The 20,648-nt window shown below is 40.1% G+C and overlaps 1 protein-coding gene across 4 annotated transcripts in view; it reads right to left on the bottom strand.

Annotated features, from left to right (window-relative positions):
* Positions 1-20,648, bottom strand: part of BCL11B (BAF chromatin remodeling complex subunit BCL11B) — a 137,904-nt gene that overhangs the window by 87,808 nt on the left and 29,448 nt on the right. For 2 of the 4 annotated variants that reach the window (XM_031953288.1, XM_031953289.1), the window contains exon 3: positions 310-525. The exons of the other annotated variants lie outside the window; for them this stretch is intronic. In XM_031953288.1, coding sequence (XP_031809148.1) covers positions 310-525 — 216 coding nt within the window. The remainder of the gene's footprint in view (positions 1-309; positions 526-20,648) is intronic. 4 annotated transcript variants of the gene reach the window in all.

The following is a 20,648-nucleotide window of genomic DNA, read 5'->3' as shown; positions in this document are numbered from 1 at the left end:
GACTCTAAGATACGCTTCAGGGGAGGCTTCTCAGGATGGGTACCCACGCTGGACGTGAATGATGTCTGACAGCATCAGGGAAGAGAGTGTCAGTTATCTAGCTTGCATGGCTTCCCTGCCCCGTTTTGGGGTGTTTTGCCAGCTCCTGGCTCCCCCTTTCCCCCAGCACACCACAGAGAAGCCGCAACTCTCCCCCCCCTTAGGGGTCATTCGAGGAGTTTCGAGTGAGACGGCCATTGTCCGCCTCCCCACCCCCAACTCCACCCTCTTCCCACACCCCCCACCAGAAAAAAATGTTTGTTCTATTACCTGACAACTGACAATGGCATCCAAAGGTGCCTGAAGTCTCAGTCTGACTCTCAGCCTGAGTCCCACCAACTGAGACTGAATGGCCAGCACAGCAGGGCAGGCTAAAGCAGGGTGGGAGAGAGGCCAGGGTGCGGAGAGGTGGCGTAATCACAGATGTGTGAGGGTGGGAGGAGGCAGTTATGGGAGCTGCCGGCAGCTTGGCAGGCCTGGAAGGCCCTGGAGAAAAAAACAATAGGAAAAAAACTGGTCAGTCGGGGACCCACGTTTCCAGGGACTGGGGGCTGGCAGACACCTACCCTGGGGGAATGAAGGCTTTTTTTGCAGGGGCCAGTGGGTGGGAGGAAGAGAAAAGGGGGAGCCCCAGTAGCCCTTGAGGGAATCTGGGACAGAAGCAGGTGAGATTTTAGAGCTAGGAAAGTGTAAGGAAACTGAGGCTGGAGGAGGAATGACTTGTGTTTAGTGACAGAGGTAAAAATCAGAAGAAGGGCCTGAGAAGTGACAGGGTTGGGGGACAGGGGTATGAAAAAGGGGGACCAAGGAGACTAGTTATAAATGGTGAGAGCTGCTGAAAACTGAAGCTATCAAGAAGGTTTGGAAAGGCCAAATCTAAAGGGAATTACCATTTTATGGCTGTGTTAATGCCTTTAACTGACACCAAACTGGGCTGGCTGGCTGGCTTTCCTCAGGCAGGGCTGCCAACCAACAGCAAACCTCACATACCCGTACAGAGAAAATGGAAGCCCTTGCCATTTGCCAGGCTCCCCAGAGGTGCTGAAACCCAACTGCCCAGAATCAAGCCTCTGTGGCCCATTGTGCTTGGCTCTAGCCGTGCATTTTGCACGCCCCATTTTATGGGCTTTGCCTTCCTAAGTAAACCTTTAAAAAGACTAGCAAGGCCCCCTCTTCTAAGAGCCTCAAAGCTGTGACTCCTTCACCATCCACCTGTGCTTTCACTCCATAGTTCCTCCTCCTCATCTCCAAAGCCAGTGAATAAGCAGACCCAGAACCAAACAGATGAAGAACTGCACCGTTCAGCCTAAGAAGCTCGTCCACCCCATCTCCAGAAAATCAGCAAAATCCTCTACTCTAATCGAGCCATGTTTGTCAACGTAGCCTCTCCCTCCCCAAAGTCCCAGTTACAAAGAACTGGAACTACGTGTCGAACTGACAGCTACGTGTGGGGAACAAATGGGTGATGCTTTATCCATAGCCCGACATCCAACATTTGCTCTGCTCTGCAAAGACTGCATTTGATTTTGTCATTTATCTTAAATGGCTAGGAGACCACCAGGGCAAAACATTTGTGTGAAGCTTTTGCCAAAACCACAAGTGAAGAGTCTAAATTCCCTGCGTAAGGAACTACTTGAGCTCCAGAGCATCATGGAAGTGTGGGCCAGGAGAGGATCGGGGGAGTAACAAGGAATATTTGGCCAAGGCCCATTTTTTAAAGAGAAGCCATTCCTTTGTGGCTCTTGGGACAAGTGATCTCACTACACAAACAGGTAGAGACCACTGTCCCCTGACACAGTATTACATTTTGGGTACTACCCTGTGCCAGACAAACAGAAATCAGATGTTTCCCAAAATGTTGGCCTGGCTCTCAGTTCCTCTCTAGGAGTACACTGTGGGATCCAGTGAGTGCCACCAAATTCGACCCAGACCAGATGACATGAAGTCTGGTGACTGGATGTCTTAGGGCCTTACTGACAAGTTACAGAGTTCAGAGGATCACCATATTATAGGCTCGGAGCTGAAAGGTACCTAAGAAGTCACCTAGTCCGGTACTCTCAATTTACAAATGAGGAAACTGAGGCTCAAGGAAAATAAGTAACTGGCCCATATGAGACCATAAGGAGTAAATGTCAGCCCAGAGACTAACCTATGGTTCTTCCCAGTAGACCACACTGACTTTCAAGTAAATGGTATTCTGAGGGGGTCCTTCTAGAATCATAAGAGTAATAAAATGTTATAGCTTCTAGAAGGAGCCTCAAATGCATGTTAGGGATTGGAAGGGATCTCGAGAAAAAATTGGGTTTAATCTCCACATTTTCTAAACAAGAAAAATGAAACCCAGCATGGTTCAAATGACTTGACTGAGTCATTAGAAGTAGCACCAGTCCTTGACCTCAGGTCTTCTGAAACTCAGTCCATTGTTATTTCTGCTACCCATATTGCCTTGCCAAAAGAGAACTTATTTGGCATTGTAACCCAGGTAAGAATGAGTAATGTTCTGGGGCCTCTCAGGTATACACAAAGAAGAAAAACACTGGATGGTTCCTCCCTTTCACCACCACCACCACCACCACCACCCCCGAACCACCAGATTTTACCCAAAGAACTATCCTGTACCAGGTGTTCTTGGCCCACAACAACCAGACTCTGGGCCAAGAGAAAAGCAGAATTATTTCACCTCAGTCCAAATTGCAAACTTTTGCCCAACGAGTAGCTTCCTCCATGAAGCCTTCCCTGATCTCTACAAAAGCCCAGGAGAGACCTTAAAATCTTCCTCTAGGCTGAACCTCTGATTTGGGATCCAGGGTATAAAAAAAGGTTCACAATCACACTTTTGAATCCAAATCCCCCTAAAGACTATGAGGTCTTTTTGAGTACTTGAGAGCACATTATCTTCATCAGTTCACACCGTATGAAGATTTCCCAGTCAAGTCCCTGACTAATAAATCTCCTGGATTTAAGGAGGTCTGACAAACTGCGGACCCTAATGTCTGAGATTACTGTTGAGGCAATAGGGGCTCATTCAGTGCTACAAAGGGGATAGACAGGGTTTGGGCTGTGGGCTGGGTATTGCCAGGCAAGCTGTCAGAGTCTGGGAGGGGCCTGCTGAACAGTAGCCAAGCCCTGCAGAGCCTGAAAGAGCAAAAGAAAGAAGAGAACCAGATCTGAAAGTGAAAGCCAGGCCTGAGCCCCAGGGAAGGCAGCAAATATCCACAAAACCAAAAGAAGGGGATTGGCTATTCCCTACAATGCTTAGCTCTGGTGGAGCTACCAGTCTGAACCTCAATTCCTCTCCTTCTCTGGGTACCATCACCCGCTCTCCCCATCCATTTATAGGCCAGGTGACGCCTTTCTTTGTCACCATCTCTTCAATCATTATTAATAAACTGAACAAAATCAATAATTACTGAACCATTTCTACCCTTGGTGGGCAAGTTTCACAAAATCAAAGTGAACTAAAAATTAGTTTCCAACAGGAAGGGAATTATTTAAGGCAAGTGGGCATTGAGGTTAGAAATAAATTAAATCATTCCTTTTTTTCATTTTTTAAATGACAAGAGATTATTCTGGTTATCTGGCACAGGGTAAAACATATAACAATCAGCTGTAAAAATGATCATTAAAATAATACTATTTTAAAATTTGTGCTTTATATACAGTGTTATATGGCCAGCTCGGTTTGCACTTCCTAGGATTTGTATTAGATTTTATCAAAATAGCTAGAAATCTAAAAATGAGAATGTTTTCCAACCTGATTGTAGTATTTGTTGGTTATTTTTGCCAAAGTTCTCTTTCTCTCATTCGAAAAAAAAAAAAAAGATTAATCAATTAATCAATAAACATTTATTAAATATCTACTATGTGCCTGGCATTGTACTAAGTGCCAGGGATACAAACCCAAAGAGAGAGCTCCCCTTCTGATCTGGGTACACACTCATCTGGACAAGATACCAAATTCCAGAGGATCACTGAACGATTAGGCAATGGAGGTTTAGCCTTAGGAGTGTTGGAGCTGGAATCTAAGCGGCCTTAAAATCACAGAATCACAGAAGGAAAAGACAGGGGGGAAGCTTGGAGAGTCACACTCTAGTTTACTGATAAGGAAATTGAGTCTTAAAAAGGTTAAATCCCTCACCCAAGATTACCAAGCAAGACAGTGCCAGCAGGAAAGTCCAGAACTCTGGACTATTCAATCCACTCCCTCTGCAGCTAGATAAGGATCCTTCTCACTGATCTTAGTTGTGGCAATATTCAAAAGGCTAGTCACTTACTAGAAGAGAAATCCCTGGATCATCATGTTCTCCTACATACATGGGGAATAAGGGAAAAAAATCTGGTCTCAAACCACCATAAGAGAAGAAGTGGGATTTCTGCCTCCATTCTGACTCTTCCTGCCAGCAAAGGACCCGTCACCCTCCAGATCTGACCTGAGAAGCCAGTGATTTTCTTGTCAAACACACCTAATATTAAAACGTTTAAAAAGTATGTATAAAATATATTTTAAATAGCATTATGGCTAATGATCCCAAAATCCAATGATTTGACAAAATTTCTGGAATCCTGTGTATTCTCTATCAGTTCCTCCCACTGTAGCTGAAAGCCTGCTCTGGGACATCACAAATCTCTGTGAGAGACAGTGACAGTGCAGGGAAACAGGATCCCATTTTAGGCTTGCATTTGCTTTTCCTCTGCTTGGTTTTGTTTTTTCTCCACTCGCTTTTATTCCTTTCTCTGCATCATGTTTAAGCATCAGCACAAACTAACACATGCAAACAACAGTTGAACTCTAAGATGGGAGAGTGCAAGAATTTATTTTTAAATGGAATTCACCTGTTTCAAATATGAGAAGTAGCCCGTTTCCCTTCTTATCAGATATATACATACCGATTCATTCACTCCCACATTCACACAGAAACACACATAATGGACAATTGCCTGATAGGATTTGGGAAAACTCAACATCATAATTTCCCATAGCTGAATACTCAAGTTTTTCCCAATGAATTATCTTCTGTCTTCCTAGAGCATGTTTACATATCTAGAGAGTATGGGAGGGAGAAAGGAGAAGTGGAAGGGAGAAAGTAGAGAAGGAAAGTGATGGAGATGGGAGGAAGAGACTGAGAGAGGCAGGGGGTGAAAAGGGTGAGACATGAGGATCATACGTGTTCAAAAATGCAGTTCTTACATACATTTCTTATGTATTATATATCTTCCTTAGCACAGGTTGCCTTTAAATGGATACATATTTAAAACTGAGGATTCCTACTGATATTGCATAAATGAGTCCGAGATCAGGGAAAGAGACACTGTGAGGGAAAAAAAAGGAGTAAGCAAGGGACCCTGGTACTGAAACTTGACAGTCCTCTCAGCCCCCTCCCCCCATGCCAAGACATTAATTCTCACAAGTCGGAGAAAATTACTATGCATGAATGCAAAAAGCATGATCAGGAGTAATTAACATGGCTTCATATGCAAATTTTATTAATGCAGAAGTACAAAGTCATTATGCAAATGAAACTTACGTCAACTCTCTTGACAAATATTCATCTCTAAAGCTCAAGTTTCTCTCTTATTTATTTATTTATTTATTTAGGGGTAGGTTGTTTTTTTTTTTTTTTTTTTTTGGAAGGGGGGGGAAGCAATGAGGACTATTTGACAAGTTTGCAAAGTTGTTTTTCAACCAGAGAAATTTATTCTTGCATTGTTGATATTTTTTTTGTTGTTGGCAGGTACACGACAGCTCATAGGGGAAAAAAAAAAGGGGAAAGCTACCAGCAGCAGGCAGCCAATCAAAACGCCAGCGGCTGTAATGAGCGGGATTGATGACTGTTTGGCTTTACTGCAGGGTAATGAACTAGAATCCAGTCTGAGGAGAAGAAATATGAATATTCATGAAGCTGTGCTCCTGCCTTTGATGATTAAAGAAATTTTTAATATTCAAATAAGCGCTTGCCAAGTGATTAACAAAGAACAAGCACGCAGAAATATGGAAATGGAGCTGGGGAAGATTTGAGAGTCACACAGTCTGTGCAGGGAAAAACTGCACAAAATTTCATAAACAAGATAGGCAGATAACCCAATTCAAATTCGAGAAAATAAAAACATTTCTTTCTAATCCGTTAAATATTTTGCCAGCCACTTTGTTTTAAAGATGATAAAAATACCATACACTAAAACTGAGGTGAGAATGGGGGGGGGGGGGAGGTGTTTGAAGGATACCAGGAGATAAAATGTGCGGCTCATATGTAGGAAACATTACTTTCTTTTTTCCCAAATGGGAAATAAATAAAGGCCATTTCCCCGGCTTGATGGAGATAGGAGATGGTAAGCCCTGGCTCCTGGTGGAGGAGTTAGATGAGAGAGAGAGAGGTAGGAGGGCAGAGCTTTGAATCTGAAATCTTACTTTTTTTCACTCAACTATCCATCTAACTGTCTACTGGCTTAATAAGTAAAGATCTTAGTCTCTCCCCAGTTACAGAATGTAGATATCAGCAGCCAACAGCCTAGAAATAAATGACAAATACTTTGGAAATAAAACTTTTCTTAGGGCAAAGAAACTTCATGATCAAAACAGCACTTAACTCTAGCTAGCTCTAGAGTCCCTTAATCCTATAGCTCCTCCTCTTCTCACTCACCCCCATTATATTTGGCTTTGCCTTCAGTCTATAAAGACAAGCAAATTGCAAACAAGAATCTGGGTTGTATCTTTAAGAGAGGTTAGAAGTCTAGAGTGGAAAGGAAAGAGAGAAGGTAAATCCCAAAGGGTGGATTCAAGGGAATCGTTCTCCTCTGGGTTGGGGAGAAGCTCTAAGTCCTTCTTTCAGTCCTAGAAAAGTACTTACAACCATCCCAGGATCCTTCACTAAATGTCTGATAAGTTCACACTTTCCTATCTTAATAGCTCCACTAAGGATTCACATTGAAGCACATAATAACAGTATTAGCTGGTAAAATGATCCTGTAGTTAAAATACATCTAATTAGCAGCTGATGACATCCATTTTGGCAATTTCCTATGTGGAAAAAAAAAAAAGTTGAGTGTTACCTTAAAATAAGACAGGCACCGGGTACCTCCTTCTCAGACAAGACCCAGCCCTTCAAATCATTTGCCTTTTTTTTTTCCCCTCTTCTTGGGGAAGGGAGGGAGGATACCTCATCTGCCTTCTTTGTTACTGAAATCTCAGAGCTATGCAGATGTATTTGACTCCTTAAATATAGATAACTCTTTACCTTAGCCATGAAGCCATCAGTTCACTTCTTAACTTTCTTATTTTTAATTCACGTCATGGCTCTGGGTAGCAACAAAGAGTCACCTTGTTTTTCCATGACTTGAGGATTTAATTTAAAAAAGAAAGAAAGAAAAACATGGAGATGAGCATTATTTATATGCAATATGTATATGTGTAACCTTAGGGCCAAGCACTCAGTTATGCACCTAGTAGGTACTTAAATTAATATTTGATGACTGAATGATCTGAGAATTTTTAAAGATGTAAATCTTCCATTAAGTTATAGAGTGAAACTAGTAAAATAGACAGAAACAGGCTAGATGTTCTTCCAGACTCATCCTGAAAAATCAGGATGATTTTTCCTGATAAATATTTTTTCGGTTTGATTCACTTAAACTGAATTTTATTTTCTTACTTAATTTTTACCTGACCCTTTTTCCCCCTAAAAGATACAACTGTAAATCTATCCTTTAATTTAGCCCTTCTTTCTCTCTTTCCAACATGTCCCACTACATCTCCCTACATTTCTGAGCCTCAGAAGTTGTATAACCTCTGTTGTTATAGTCTCAGAGCTACAAAATGAGAGAAGATGGTGAACTTTACACTTCCCGAGTGCTGTTAAACATCTGTGTGTGCATGTCAAAATTAGAACTTTTGGTAGGCTGAGGGAGTTGTGGAGTGCATGTTTCTTATAAAGGTAGCAATGAAAAAAAATTAGATGGGCTGCGAGAGATTTACATATCTGACTGCAAAGAATTCCTTTGGGGTCATGTTTTAGATTATGAAAACATTTTAAAACCCTGTTAAAAATTTACTCAAAGCTATTTTTAAAAGATATAATATCTTTTTGTTTTGTGCAATTGTAAAAGATGTCCATCAAAAGAAACCTCACTATCTCCCAGGATGGGTTAACAATAGGAAATTACCTGCTAAGCCACCTAGATTCACCTGAGTGACTTGCACTGATGTCACTCTTTATTGTCTGGTTAGCAGGAAGAGGTGAAGGAGCACTAAAAATGTATCTCTCCTGGCACTTTAGCAAGGAAGTACCTTATCTTAGAATGAAGATGGCTAATTTTATGCATAGCAAGATGTGGTTATTATCATCATTATTACTATTCAACAAAACAAATATTATTTCTATTAATATAAAAATGAACAATTACTATTATTAGCAATAATAATGGTTTACATGTGTTTGGTGCTGAAGAATTTCTAAAAATGCTTTCGAGTACATGTTCCTCTGATCCTCATAACAATCTTGTATAATAGACAAGACATTTGTTGTTGTCTCCATTTTTTTTTTTACAGAACAGAAAACTGAGGCTTGGGGGAAAAAGAGACTAAAAAAAAAAATCACACAAGTCATTAGTGAGAAAGCCAGGACTAAAATATTGATCTTCTGATTCCTAGTCCAAAGGCTCTAAAAATCACATTTTTAAACATGTGTTGCTTGACCAAGTCGAAAATTCAGCAGCTGGCTATATCCTGGAGTTTTCCTTGGTACCTGGAAGACATCCCCTCAAGGCTTTGGGATGTGGAACTAAATTTTTCCAGGGGTTCAAATTGGTTACTATCATGAGACTGTCTCCCTCAAATCTTTCTTATTTCCTAAATCTGTCCGAATGAATCACATTTAAAAATATTTATGCATTCTAACACACTACACATCTGATACATACCAAAGAGAGAGCACGAAGAAGCAAACGCCTAAACTCAGAAATATGCATATGACAATACTATACAAAAACATTTTTATTTCTTCCATTGGGGGCTTTGCAAGCAAAATGAATCAAGGCTTCTTTCTGCCTCTTGAAATTAAAGGCTCACTAGTGCACCCTGTTGCTGGGCTCTAATATGCACTGGTTTTCATTGCAGCTATTTCTAGTTTTTTACAGACACAAACCGAATAAATCCTCTGGAGCATATATGGCATATTAAATCCCCTAGTTAGCTGGTATCCTAAAAATCATCAAAATCGCATTTCTTCAGTTTGACAATGGCAAAAGAAAAATTAAAATCAGAAAATGAGTTCAAGCATCAGTGATGTCTGTGTCTGGAGAAACACTTTAAACTGAGGGGGCTTTCAAATCCAGTGAATTGATAAGTGATAGGGGGAGCCAGCACTCTCATATTTATGTGAAATCTTTCAGATCTCAAATATGAAAAGGAAAATTAAGATAATTCCCTTTCAGGGGCAACTTCACTCTACTTGGACCCCTAAAAGGAAGCTCTTTCCCACCTCCTGGAGAAGTATGTAACACAAGAGCTAACTAAACAGAGATGATTTAAATGCAACAGAATCATTTTCCCACCTGCCTGAAAAATGTAAAGTCTAGGAGTTTAGCGATAGTTCAGGAGATAGATGGGAATATATTAATCCACGAAAAGATAATTTGGGCCCCCAAAATGGTGCCCACCACCCTCATACAGACAGTATAAGTCTGACATGTCAGAAAAGGCTGCCTATAAAACTACTTTAAGCACTGGGAAAAGTAAAAATCTCAAAAATTGAGATACGAAAATATTTTACATTTAATAGCATTACCTAGTCCCACACCAAGAAACAGAAAAGATATATTAGCAATTGGATCAGTATAGATATCAACAGATAGAATGAAAATTAGAAAAAAAAAAATTAAAGCTCTTTCCCTAATACCAATTATAAGACTCATATCAAATGCAGAGATGGAAGGGCCTATGGATCACAAGTCAAAATAAGCATTTATAAAGTACTAACTAGGTGCTAGACAATGACTTTAGAAACAAGGAAGGGAAGGGCTATTAAAGATCTCTATTTTATAGCTGAGTAAACTGAGGCTTAAATAGCTTTCCCAGAGTCACACAGTTCAGAAGTATCTGAGGCCATATTTGAATTCAGATCTTCCTGATAAGAAAACATTTACTTTAGTCTCGTTTAATTTTAAAAATGAAGAAAATGAGATATAGAAAAGAAGTGATTTGCCCTTTGTCTTATTACCTAGTTATAATCAAAATTTAGAACCCAATTTCCTGATTCCCAGTCTGGTGTTTTTCTATGAGACAAACCACAGTGGGGGCCTTTCTCTACTGAATTTTAAAGAAATTGCATTAAATTTCTTATTGATTATATAATGCAATCTGTTAATTCTACAATGTTTATTTTATATCAAAGCACTGAATGCTATAAAATATAACATATAATATGACATATATGCAATATATAGATATATGTATTTTAAAATTAGGAATATTTAGGATAAAAGTTTAACCTGTAAACTGGAAAGATTGAATACATAATTCAGAGACAATAGGTCAAGTCAGTGAAACTCATTAGGAGTTTAGTTGGGGAAAACTGACATGTAACACAAAGGCTAGGATCCTCTAGGCCATTTGTACTTTTCAGCTGAATTCAAGGGTACTATGGTATGTAAATCGAGAAGGTTGATTTTTTTTTTTTAATGATTTCCTTGATTGTATATACAATCCAATTTAGATGTGATACAATTAAACCCCAAACTGAAGTCTGGAGTCACAAGAAGTGAAAAAAGGGGATTTCTATCCACATTTATTGATTGATTCAACAAGAAAATAAAATGGATTTTTAAATGGGGGACATTTTGGCTCTTATCTAGTAAAAGTCAGGAAAGACTTGAATTTGAATCCTGCTCAGAAATGTATTAGGTCTCTGAGTCCTTGTTTCCTTATCTATTAAATCTAGTATCTTTAACCTCACAAAAGTGGTTTGAGGGTTAAATTAAATAATTTATATAAAGCTCTTTGTAAACCTTAAAGCCCTAAATGGCGATCATTTACTATTTTTTCTGTCAGCTACTATGGGTAAGAAAGAAGCTATACCTTGATTATAAGCTATCAAAATAATAAAGAGTGCCAAAGAATAATTAATTTGGTTTCTTACCAAATTATATACCTTTGGGTCATCAAAGAGGGATATGAAAAAATTAACCACTGAATGAATGGAAAGATGTCACCATTCTGAGGACACAGGATTAGTGAACCCAAGACCATCAAATATCTACTGTATGTGTGTGCATGTATATGGGTGTGGGGGGGGGGGGGGGGGTGAAAATAATTAAACAAAAAGCTGTTGCTTGAGCTGTGAGAATCTTGGAAAATGATTCGGCACAGTCCATTAAAAGGAGTATAAAGGAGGAGGAATGTCCAGGTACAGAGGTCACTGCAACAACTTCAGCATGGAACAACCAAGAAAAGATCAAAAATTCAGGTGCAGATAGAGTTGTCAATTTTAGGAACCTGGTGTCATCAAGTCTTTTATGGGACTAGGCCCTCCGAATCTACCTGGGCAGTAAAAAATTGTAATCAAGGCAGCTGGCAGGGTTTCTTATAATGGAAGTAACAGAAATGAACTTGGTTTCAGGAAAGCAAGAAAGGTACTGGACCAGTGGTTAATAAAAAGAAGTGATGTGAGAAAGGAGAGGAAAGAAGTGGAGAAGAGAGGACAGAAGGGGGAAGGAGAGGGAAAGACAGAGAGGAAGAGAGAGAAAAGAGAAAAGAAAGAAAAACAGCAATAAGGAAAGATAGGGAGGGAGAGAGGGAAAGAAATGGGGGACACACAGAGAGAGATGGAAAAGAGAAAGTGAGAAAGAAAAGAGAGAGATGGAAAAGAGAGAAGGAAAGAGGAAAAAAAGAGAAAGGGAGAGAAATGCCTTTATCAGGGCATTATAAACAATTTACCTTTTGTACTATAGTAAAATAAATGCCACTGTGTGGTTTTTGTTTTGTTTTGTTTTTTTGATGGAAGTATGAAGTGTCTAGCTGGGGCTCACTGTTTTATATCACACAGAACAAACTCTTTCTATGGCCTCTTACTTCTCAAGTCAAGATTGAAATGTCACTGACTAAAAAGAAGAAAAAAGAAAAAAGTGAACAGACCTGTAATTACTTTCAACAAAGTAGTCCTTTTAACCCTAGTTTTCTGGATTTCGATGGCATTTAATATCCATATCATGAGTCTCTTTTCAGCATGGATAGAATCTGATGCAAAAATCCCCATCTTCCTTTAATACAGACAGGAGGCAAAGCAACCTTCTCTCTCACTTTTTTCACAATACCTCTATGCATTTTCAATCTTTTCCACAAAACACTGGTGACTTGCAATGTGCACACAACAAAATTTGTAAAAATTAACACTTCACAGGATTAATTTAATAAAGATGGTTAGCACATTAACACTAGTAACATTATTCCTTGCGATTCAGTATGGTTATGCTAACGACTCCTGCTGAAGTCCGTTTACATTCAGCTGAGGTTTACACCACTATTTAATGTAATTAAAGCAACTGGCGGTGCAAACCTCAATGGAAATATCATTCCTATTCCAGAGTATTCCCCTTAGAAATGTGAAGGAATCATAACACACTGACTTTGATTTTGATTTAATTTTTTTTTTTTTTTTTTTGGCCTCTTCTTCCTATGAAAGGAAGCTTGGAACTAAGAGCACCAGCCTGCAAAGAAATGGATTCATACTAAAAGCGGTGCTAAGCTTTGCTGACAGACCCACTCACTACCTCCTTGCTATAGCGATGGAAGTTACCCTGTTAGTCTGGAGCATATTGTTCCTAAGACAGCTTTTAAAAACAATTGCACTCAAGCAACTCCTATGTCCAAGGAATATTTATACTTTAGAAATTGTGGCTGTGAAGCCCTAACTCACATGAGAGAATTAAGTTTTAGGATACAGAAAAGCAGCTTAACAGGCCTTGTGGATGCAAAACGGAGAAAGAGAGAGAGAGGAGAGAAAAAGAAAAAGAGAGAGTAAGAGATGATATTCATGTCCTATCCTGTCTTTTAAAAAGAAAACAAACACTATATACCAGAACAAACCAACTACCTCTCTCAATTGGAGCTGAATTCTACCTCAAAACAAGATCAACACTGCAAATCTCAGAAAATTAAATAAGTAAATAAACAAACAAACAACAATCCAACGTCATCCAAAATCACCCCAAACATTTCTGGCAAGGCAAGTCTTGAGGCTAAACTCAAGCCCTGATCCAGGTCTCACTTTTTGAGTATCAGGAGAACCACATTCAGCCCAGAGACTCCAAAAAATCAGCCCCCTGAGACCACCAAGGGGACTCTTCTGCAGCCCCAGCCCGGTGTTGCTAATAGACCTTCCTTAAAAAAAAAAAAAAAAAAATCCAAGAACAACCCTCTAGATAGAAAAAAAAATAAAAAATCCTTTCAAGTGCCACAAAACAGGTCACAATATTGAAAAGCTGCCCTTGTGAAATGTTATGTCTCATTCAATGTCCCTGTCCCACAGTGTCTTCTTTAAAGCACATTTAATACCTTTATTCTATATCCTAATTTCTTTGAAAAAAAAAAATATATCAGTGTCACTAAAAAAACGTCATTGTTTTTGCAATCCAGCAGTTCCCTTGGCAGAGAGAACGGCTGGTTGGCATAATCCCTTCATTTGACAAAACTGCTATTTCTGGGCATGTGCTCAAAAACAGGTAGGAAGCAAATGCTGAGAAATAAGGAAGTAAAAACAGCCAACAGATTTTTCACTACCAAGAACGCCAAGAGTAAACATGATTTATTTAGCTGTGTTTAACGTGTTTCTCCTGCACTAGACTGCAGAAACCTGCTTACATTTGGGAAAACGTGGACAGGAATAAGGAAGAAAAAAATGCACGACAGATCGAAAATTCAGGTACATTCTGAAGTATTCCGTCACACAGCTTTTAGCGAATACAAGTATTTTCAAACCCCAAATGTATTCACGTCAGAAGAAAGCTGCACTAATCTGGTGTTAATTACCAAGCTGCCAGTAACAAAAGATAGAAGACCCAGTTCATACAAACAATATTTACATGGGCGGTACATGGTTTTGCCATAGTTTGGTTGCTGTGCATGTATGTGGATGGGAACACGTGATTTAGGCAGAGGTACAGTCCTGGCATCCTGATCAGAATCCTGCTTAGTTAGGTTGAAGGTTACAAGTCCCCCAAAATCACAAATATAGGGGAAAATGAAATTTTGCTATGCCTTCCTTGGCGAGTCACATGCTCACAAGTGAAATTTACTTAGATCCGTATTCAATTAAGTAGCAGGAGACGTGTTTTGGCTTTGTGCCCACAGAGGCAACTACAAAGTGGCACTACAGACACTGGGTATATGGGTACCTTACTTGAAGCAGGCCCCTCCCAAACACAGACAGTTGAGGGGCATGGAGAAAAATGAAAAGAAAAAGAGAAGAAGAAAAAGAAAATGACCTAAATTCCAACTTGAGGTTCCAGTCTCAATAGACCTATATTTCAAGAAAAACAGACTAGCTAAGAAAACAGCCTTATTTCATAACAACTGTGAGTGAATCTATGTATAAAACATAACTGCAAAAAACCCAAAGCATTTATGGCCTACGAAGTTAGTCAATGATCAGCCCTTTGTTTTTCTTTCAAAGGTAGACCAGTGGGATTCAGCATTATATTATGTACTCCTACTGCAATGGCTCTATTTCATACAAGCCAGATGTGGTACCTGCGCCCTGATAAGTAACAGCTTCAGTTGGGGTTAAGGAGGAGGGATTACAAGGGGGAAAAAACCTAAAATATTCTACTAAGTTTTCAATTCTGCTCCTTCTCTAGCTTACAGAATAGGTTTTGCTTCAATTCAACATGAGAAACATTTATTAAGCATCTATTATAGACATTGAACTGTGTCAGAAAGTGGGGGTGCAAAGATTAAAAAAAAAGTTCCAGACAACAAAATGTACACAGAAAAGTTCATAAAAGTTAATTTGTTAAGAGAGAGAGAAAGGGAGAAATAAAGGGAGAAAAGGCAAAAGTGAGGAGTGCAGAAAGAGAGAAATGAAGGGAGAAAAGGCAAAAGTGAGGAGTGCAAAAAGAGAGAATGGAGGGAGAAAAGGCAAAAGTGAGGAGTGCATCATTTCAGACCTGGAAGACACTGTAAAAGTGGGAGAAAGGAGATGGAATTCTGGATTTGGGGAAAAATTAAATGTACCAATATTTGGGGATCGTGTATCTCCTCCACTTCACTAGAGAAGTCTGCTTATATCTGGGAGATGGTGGAATAGGAAAGAAAGAGAGAGAACGAACATGGTGACAGAGCCCCAAGAGAAAAAAGAACATGGCAGAGAGCCCCTACAGATTTCATGAAGAGAAGTAATAAGAAATAAAACAGGAAATACGGGCTGGAGACATATTGTGGATGTCTCATACCCTAAAATATTTAGGTGGATAAATTAATTTCTCCACTATAAAACCAAATCCTTTTTCCAACATGCCTTTCTTCAGTTAACAAAAACAAAAAGTGCTTCTCTGTTTGGGATTTTTAGGATAAGAAAAAGAAAAACATCATTGGTCATGATCATTGGTAAAGCATTCTGAGTTCCTCTGATGGTAATAATGCCCAACTTGCTGATAATGTTCTGTGTGTCCTTAGAGGAGAGATGAGCTCATGTTTTAGGAGAGGTAATCATAGTAATTATAGATTCGAAGGGAACTTGGAGGCCATCTGGTCCACCTACCTTATTTTACAAATGAGGAAATGGAATTCCATGCAAGGTAAGTAACTTTGCCCAACTTCCAACTGAAGTGTCAGAAGGGAGATTTAAATCCAGCAGTCCCTGACTATAGAAACCCTGATCTTTCAACTATACCAATCTGTTTTCAATAAGGGAGGATCTCATAGGTCAGAGGTGACAAACACGCAGCACCCAACCACTGGAATGTGGACCAAATCAAATGAAAATGTAGTTCCCATCTGATATCAATGCATTGAAATATTAATTTCAAATATATGTATATATATATATATATATATATATATATACATATACACATACATGTGTGACTTTCTATGTCAATATGAGACCCATAGGGATCCTTATGTACAGGTTAGTGGCCCCTATTTCGATTTGAACTTAACACCACGGATTTGGGTCAATTACCTCCTTTATTCATGAAGAAACTGAGGGCCAAAAAGGTTAAAGTGATTCCTCTAAATCCAGTTTTTCATCTACTCAAACATTTCACTCTCTCGGACTCCTTTAAATTTAACCAAAAGAGGAAAAGCCCCATTATAAAGGAGAAAAGAGTATTTCCTCTTAGTATGTTCATTGGCTTCAGTTTCTGTAAAGCCCAGGTATTGGAAAACCCAAGTCCTTTCAACTCCTCCAAATATGTGGTTTTAAAATTAATATAGCTAGTATTTTGATGTGACATTCTTTATAAGCAGTAATATGATTCCTTTCACCTTGGAAAAGCTACATCCCTTCCCCCATATACACACACACTTTCCCCAGTTTGAAGAATACTGTAACAGCTTATATTTATATATGATACCTTTCAAATGAGCAATCATTTCATTATTACAGACTGGTTTATTTTCCTATCTGTGTGGTTATTAGAGGTAAACATAGTCACATCCCTAGTTTGCAGATGAAGAAATTGGGTGGGGGAAGACAAAGTCATTTGCCTTAGGCTAGTTTATATCACACTACCACAACAGAGGAGAGCAGGGGACTGGGACGGCCTACAGCTGTCCAATGGTGTCAATAACTCAATTTCTAACGTGTCTGTCCACTCCCATTCCCAACCTCCTTCCTCCCCACCTCTATAATCCAGATTAAAATTCAAGAAGTCTTCTGGTAAGGAGAGGTACCACCCTTTCAGGAAGGCCCATACATGAAATTCAGGTTTGTCCCAAGGATTCTTCACATGGCAAAAAGGATTGTCCTCATGTTTCATTTTAAGAGTGAAGACTCTCAAAGCATTTCAAGGTGGTTCAGATGACAAAACCCCGATTTGCCCACAACTTTTCTGAAATGCATCTGGTGCATAAAAGCAAGATAATCCTAAATTGACTTTCTGATTCTTTAGTCCACCAGAACCATATACATACCAGAAAATTCAACATTTTCAGGAGCTTCTCTTGATCAATCCCTTAAAAGACCAAGATCTATCCCTGCATAAATGATTCTGCCCTCTCAAGGCTCCCCTAGTTTTTTTGTTTTTCGTTTTTTTTTTCAGATTAAGCCCCAAACAGATCCAAAAAACAACTTTCCACTATTCTTCAGCATGCCTTAATTTAAATCTAGAGGAAACAATTATGAGTAGATTTTCTCTCTGTGGGATCAATAGAAATAAAGAAACCAGACAGTTGGCTTCATCATCAATACAATATCCATTAAATGAACTAAGTACACAATACCTGTCTTTCAAGCAAAAATGTGAACAATTAGATTCCTCCCTGCCATTGTCTCCAAAAATCTAAAACTACTCATCTCTCTAAATGTTAAAGTCTAGAAACCTATGACAGAGTTCCTTAAGGGAAAAAAAAAAGTCGTTTTATCTCCATTTCTGTAAAGGAATGCTGTAACATAAACATTAATCAAACACTAGATTCTGCCTTTTTGGTCTTGAACAATTATGAGTAGAGTTTTGTGATCTTTAGCCATATTTACAGATATTCAAAGGCAGATTCTATCTTGTTAGATTGTTATAAATGAAACCCTAGGGAATCCATACACAGACAGAGGAAAATGTGAAAACCTTTTTGGGCCCACATAAACATTCACAAGCTTCCTATGCTGAAATTACTGTTTGTGTGTATGGCCTTTAAAAAAAAAAAACAAAAAGGAGGGCACCAAAAAATATCAATATTTAAATTTCTCTGCACGTCACCAAAAGTTTCATTTTGATAAATAATTTCTTTTCTGTCAATTCTATCTCAATGCATGCAAATTCTTTTTATTTATGCATACTTGGGAGCATAAAAGCAAGAAGATATTGCTTCTCTTCTGAATCATATACCTATCTTAAAAAAAAAAAAAAAAAAAAAAAAACAGCTACCTAGGCTCCCCACACCCGTTGGGGGGGAAAAAATCCATTTTGCTTGGTTCAGACCTGTTTCTCAATAAAAGAAAATAGAGACATGGTTCTAACCCCAGCCTAGAAAAGCTGTCACAGTGAAGGTAAACTTTTAATCTTCTATAGGCAAACAGCATACATTTTTATTTCCTGAGTAACAGCTTTGGAGAAATGTTTGAACAAGAAATTAAGAGCTTTGTGGTAGACACATTGAGAGCTAGAGGAGGCAGACAACCACTGTTTCTCTGGGTCTTTAAGGACCTATTTGAGCCTTTAAACAACAATTTGAGGCAGATCTTTAGGAAGCAAAAATATAAAGAGATTCCTAGCAAGGTGACCATTTGCATACAAATTCTCTCTTTGGGAGGTGATTGTAGAGAAATAAGAACTGAAGGGGGGGGGGGGGGGGGGAAGAAACTGACATTAATTCCCTGTAATTCCACTGTGCCTTTTGTCAAATTCTTTTGGAGGGTTCAATCCCCACACAATTGGGGAAACACTTTTGTCCCTGAGTGTTTTAAAATCCTAACATCAGAATTTCCCTCCAGAAATGCAGGCTCCCCTCCATCTCAGTCCCTTTTTAATTTGGGGGATAAGGAGTAGAAAGCAAGCCACTTTAGTGTCTCCCGCTCCCTCCCACCCCCACCTCCGCCCCTACTCGGGACAACGCACAAAAGACAGAGATCTAAGTCCCTCACCTGAATTCCGAAAGGCAGAATAAATAATTAAAGGTAAAAAATAAAGGGGCGGGGGAAGAAGGGGGGAGGAAGGGGAAGGGGATGCGAAAAGCGAGTGGGGCGAAACGATACCACGCTTGCTTTTAGGGGGTGGGATGAAACTATGTGTTACATGCTTGCATTTAATTTCGACCTCTGTTCCCCTTCCCTTAGGCAGTACTAGGTAAGCACCTGGACTCTCCCCAGGTGCATCCCCCGGGAAATAGCCGTACGGGTAATTAAAACTAAATGGTCATATATATATATATATATATAATATGAGAATGACGACGACTACTGGAGGATTTGAGGGAGGCACTTGCAAAGTTATCGCAAAGTCCTCAAAATCCTTAAACCCAAGAATTGCTTATGGATGAAGGAAAGCTGGGTGCGCAAAAACCGTGGAGACGGATAAGGGTGGGAAGGCCAGGGAAAAGGCCCCAGCCACCGGCCTGCCCTTGAACTTGCGGCTCCGACTCTATCCATCTCAGTCGTCAGGTCCCTCCTCTCTCCCCCCTTCCACCACCATCCCCTTTCCCTAGAGACCGAGGACGGGGGGGGGGGGGAGTACAGGAGGAGAGAAGGGAAGGGTCTGGCCCAGAGCCAGGGGTGAGATTGCCTGGGGAAGGAGGTGGGAAGGGTTGGGGTTGGCAGGGGGGGGGAAGAAAGGAGGGGGTGGAGCTGTAAAGAAAGAGACTTTGGGGAGGAGGGCTGTAAACTGCTCAGAGAAAACTTCTCTTTAGACCCACTCTCCCGGGCCGAGACCCTCCCGCCCCCTCCCCTCCACGGGGGCGCTGGGAGAGAAAAAGACACTTAGCTAGGGCTGGGCCACATGGCTCTCAGTATTGCTCTCCTTTCTTCCAGCTTCTCCCAGCCTAGCCATATTCCTCTTCCTCCTCCTCCTCCTTTTCCCTCCTCTTTTTCCTTCTCTCTTCTTCCACCCTTTTCTTTCTTCTCTACACGTATCAACATTTTGTAATCCCGCATCCCCTTCCCCATTAGGATTTAGTTTTTTGTTTTGTTTTGTTTTCTTGATCCAGCAAATCTAAGGTAAAATAATTTAAAAAAAACAAACAAAAAAAAAACTCTACTTTTCCCTCCACCAAACAAATGTAGCAAAAGAAAAGGTGGTGTTGGAAACAGGGAGAAACAGCTTAACCACCGCCTCCCTCTCCCCCCCCAATCAGAAAAGGAGGAATGGTGCAAAGGGAAGACCGGGGAAGGCGTGGGCCCAGGGAGAGGGAGACGGCGGGGAGGGGAGGGGGGCGGGAAGCTGTCAAAGGGAGAAAGAAGGCAAACATTCATTCAGAGGCCAGACGCAAGGACCAAGGTCAGCTGCAAGACAGGCAGACCCTACAGCAGCTGGCCAATTATGTCCCCAGATTATGCATGGAATTGAAATCCTTCTCTCCCCCACCCCAAGGAAAAGAAAAAACTGGCTGGGCTGGACCTGAGATTCTGGGACCTCTGGAAGGAGGTGTCTAATGATTTTAATTGCTCCTGTGTTTCTAAAGGCTAGATTTAGATGCTTTCTGGATAGAAAGGCGATACTGCCCTTGGCGTGGGGAGAGGGGGAGGGGGAGTACCGGAGACTAGGGACATTCTGCAGATAAAAGACCCTAATGAGAGAGCGCCAGGGAGGCGCGTTATGCTAAGTGCTTGCCATGATCAAAAGGTGAGGGGAAATAAGAAAATAAAAATCTGCCCGGTCAAGCAGTGGGGATGAGTAGTAAGGCAGAGCAGCCTCACTTTCCCCTCCCCCCAAAAAAAGAAAGTTGCTAGAGTTTGTCATCTGCATTTTTT

This window comes from Sarcophilus harrisii, chromosome 2 (genome assembly GCF_902635505.1).
Source record: "Sarcophilus harrisii chromosome 2, mSarHar1.11, whole genome shotgun sequence".
NCBI lineage: Eukaryota > Metazoa > Chordata > Mammalia > Dasyuromorphia > Dasyuridae > Sarcophilus > Sarcophilus harrisii.
Note: the sequence above shows the minus strand (reverse complement) of the source record. Positions and strands in the feature narration are given on the sequence as shown.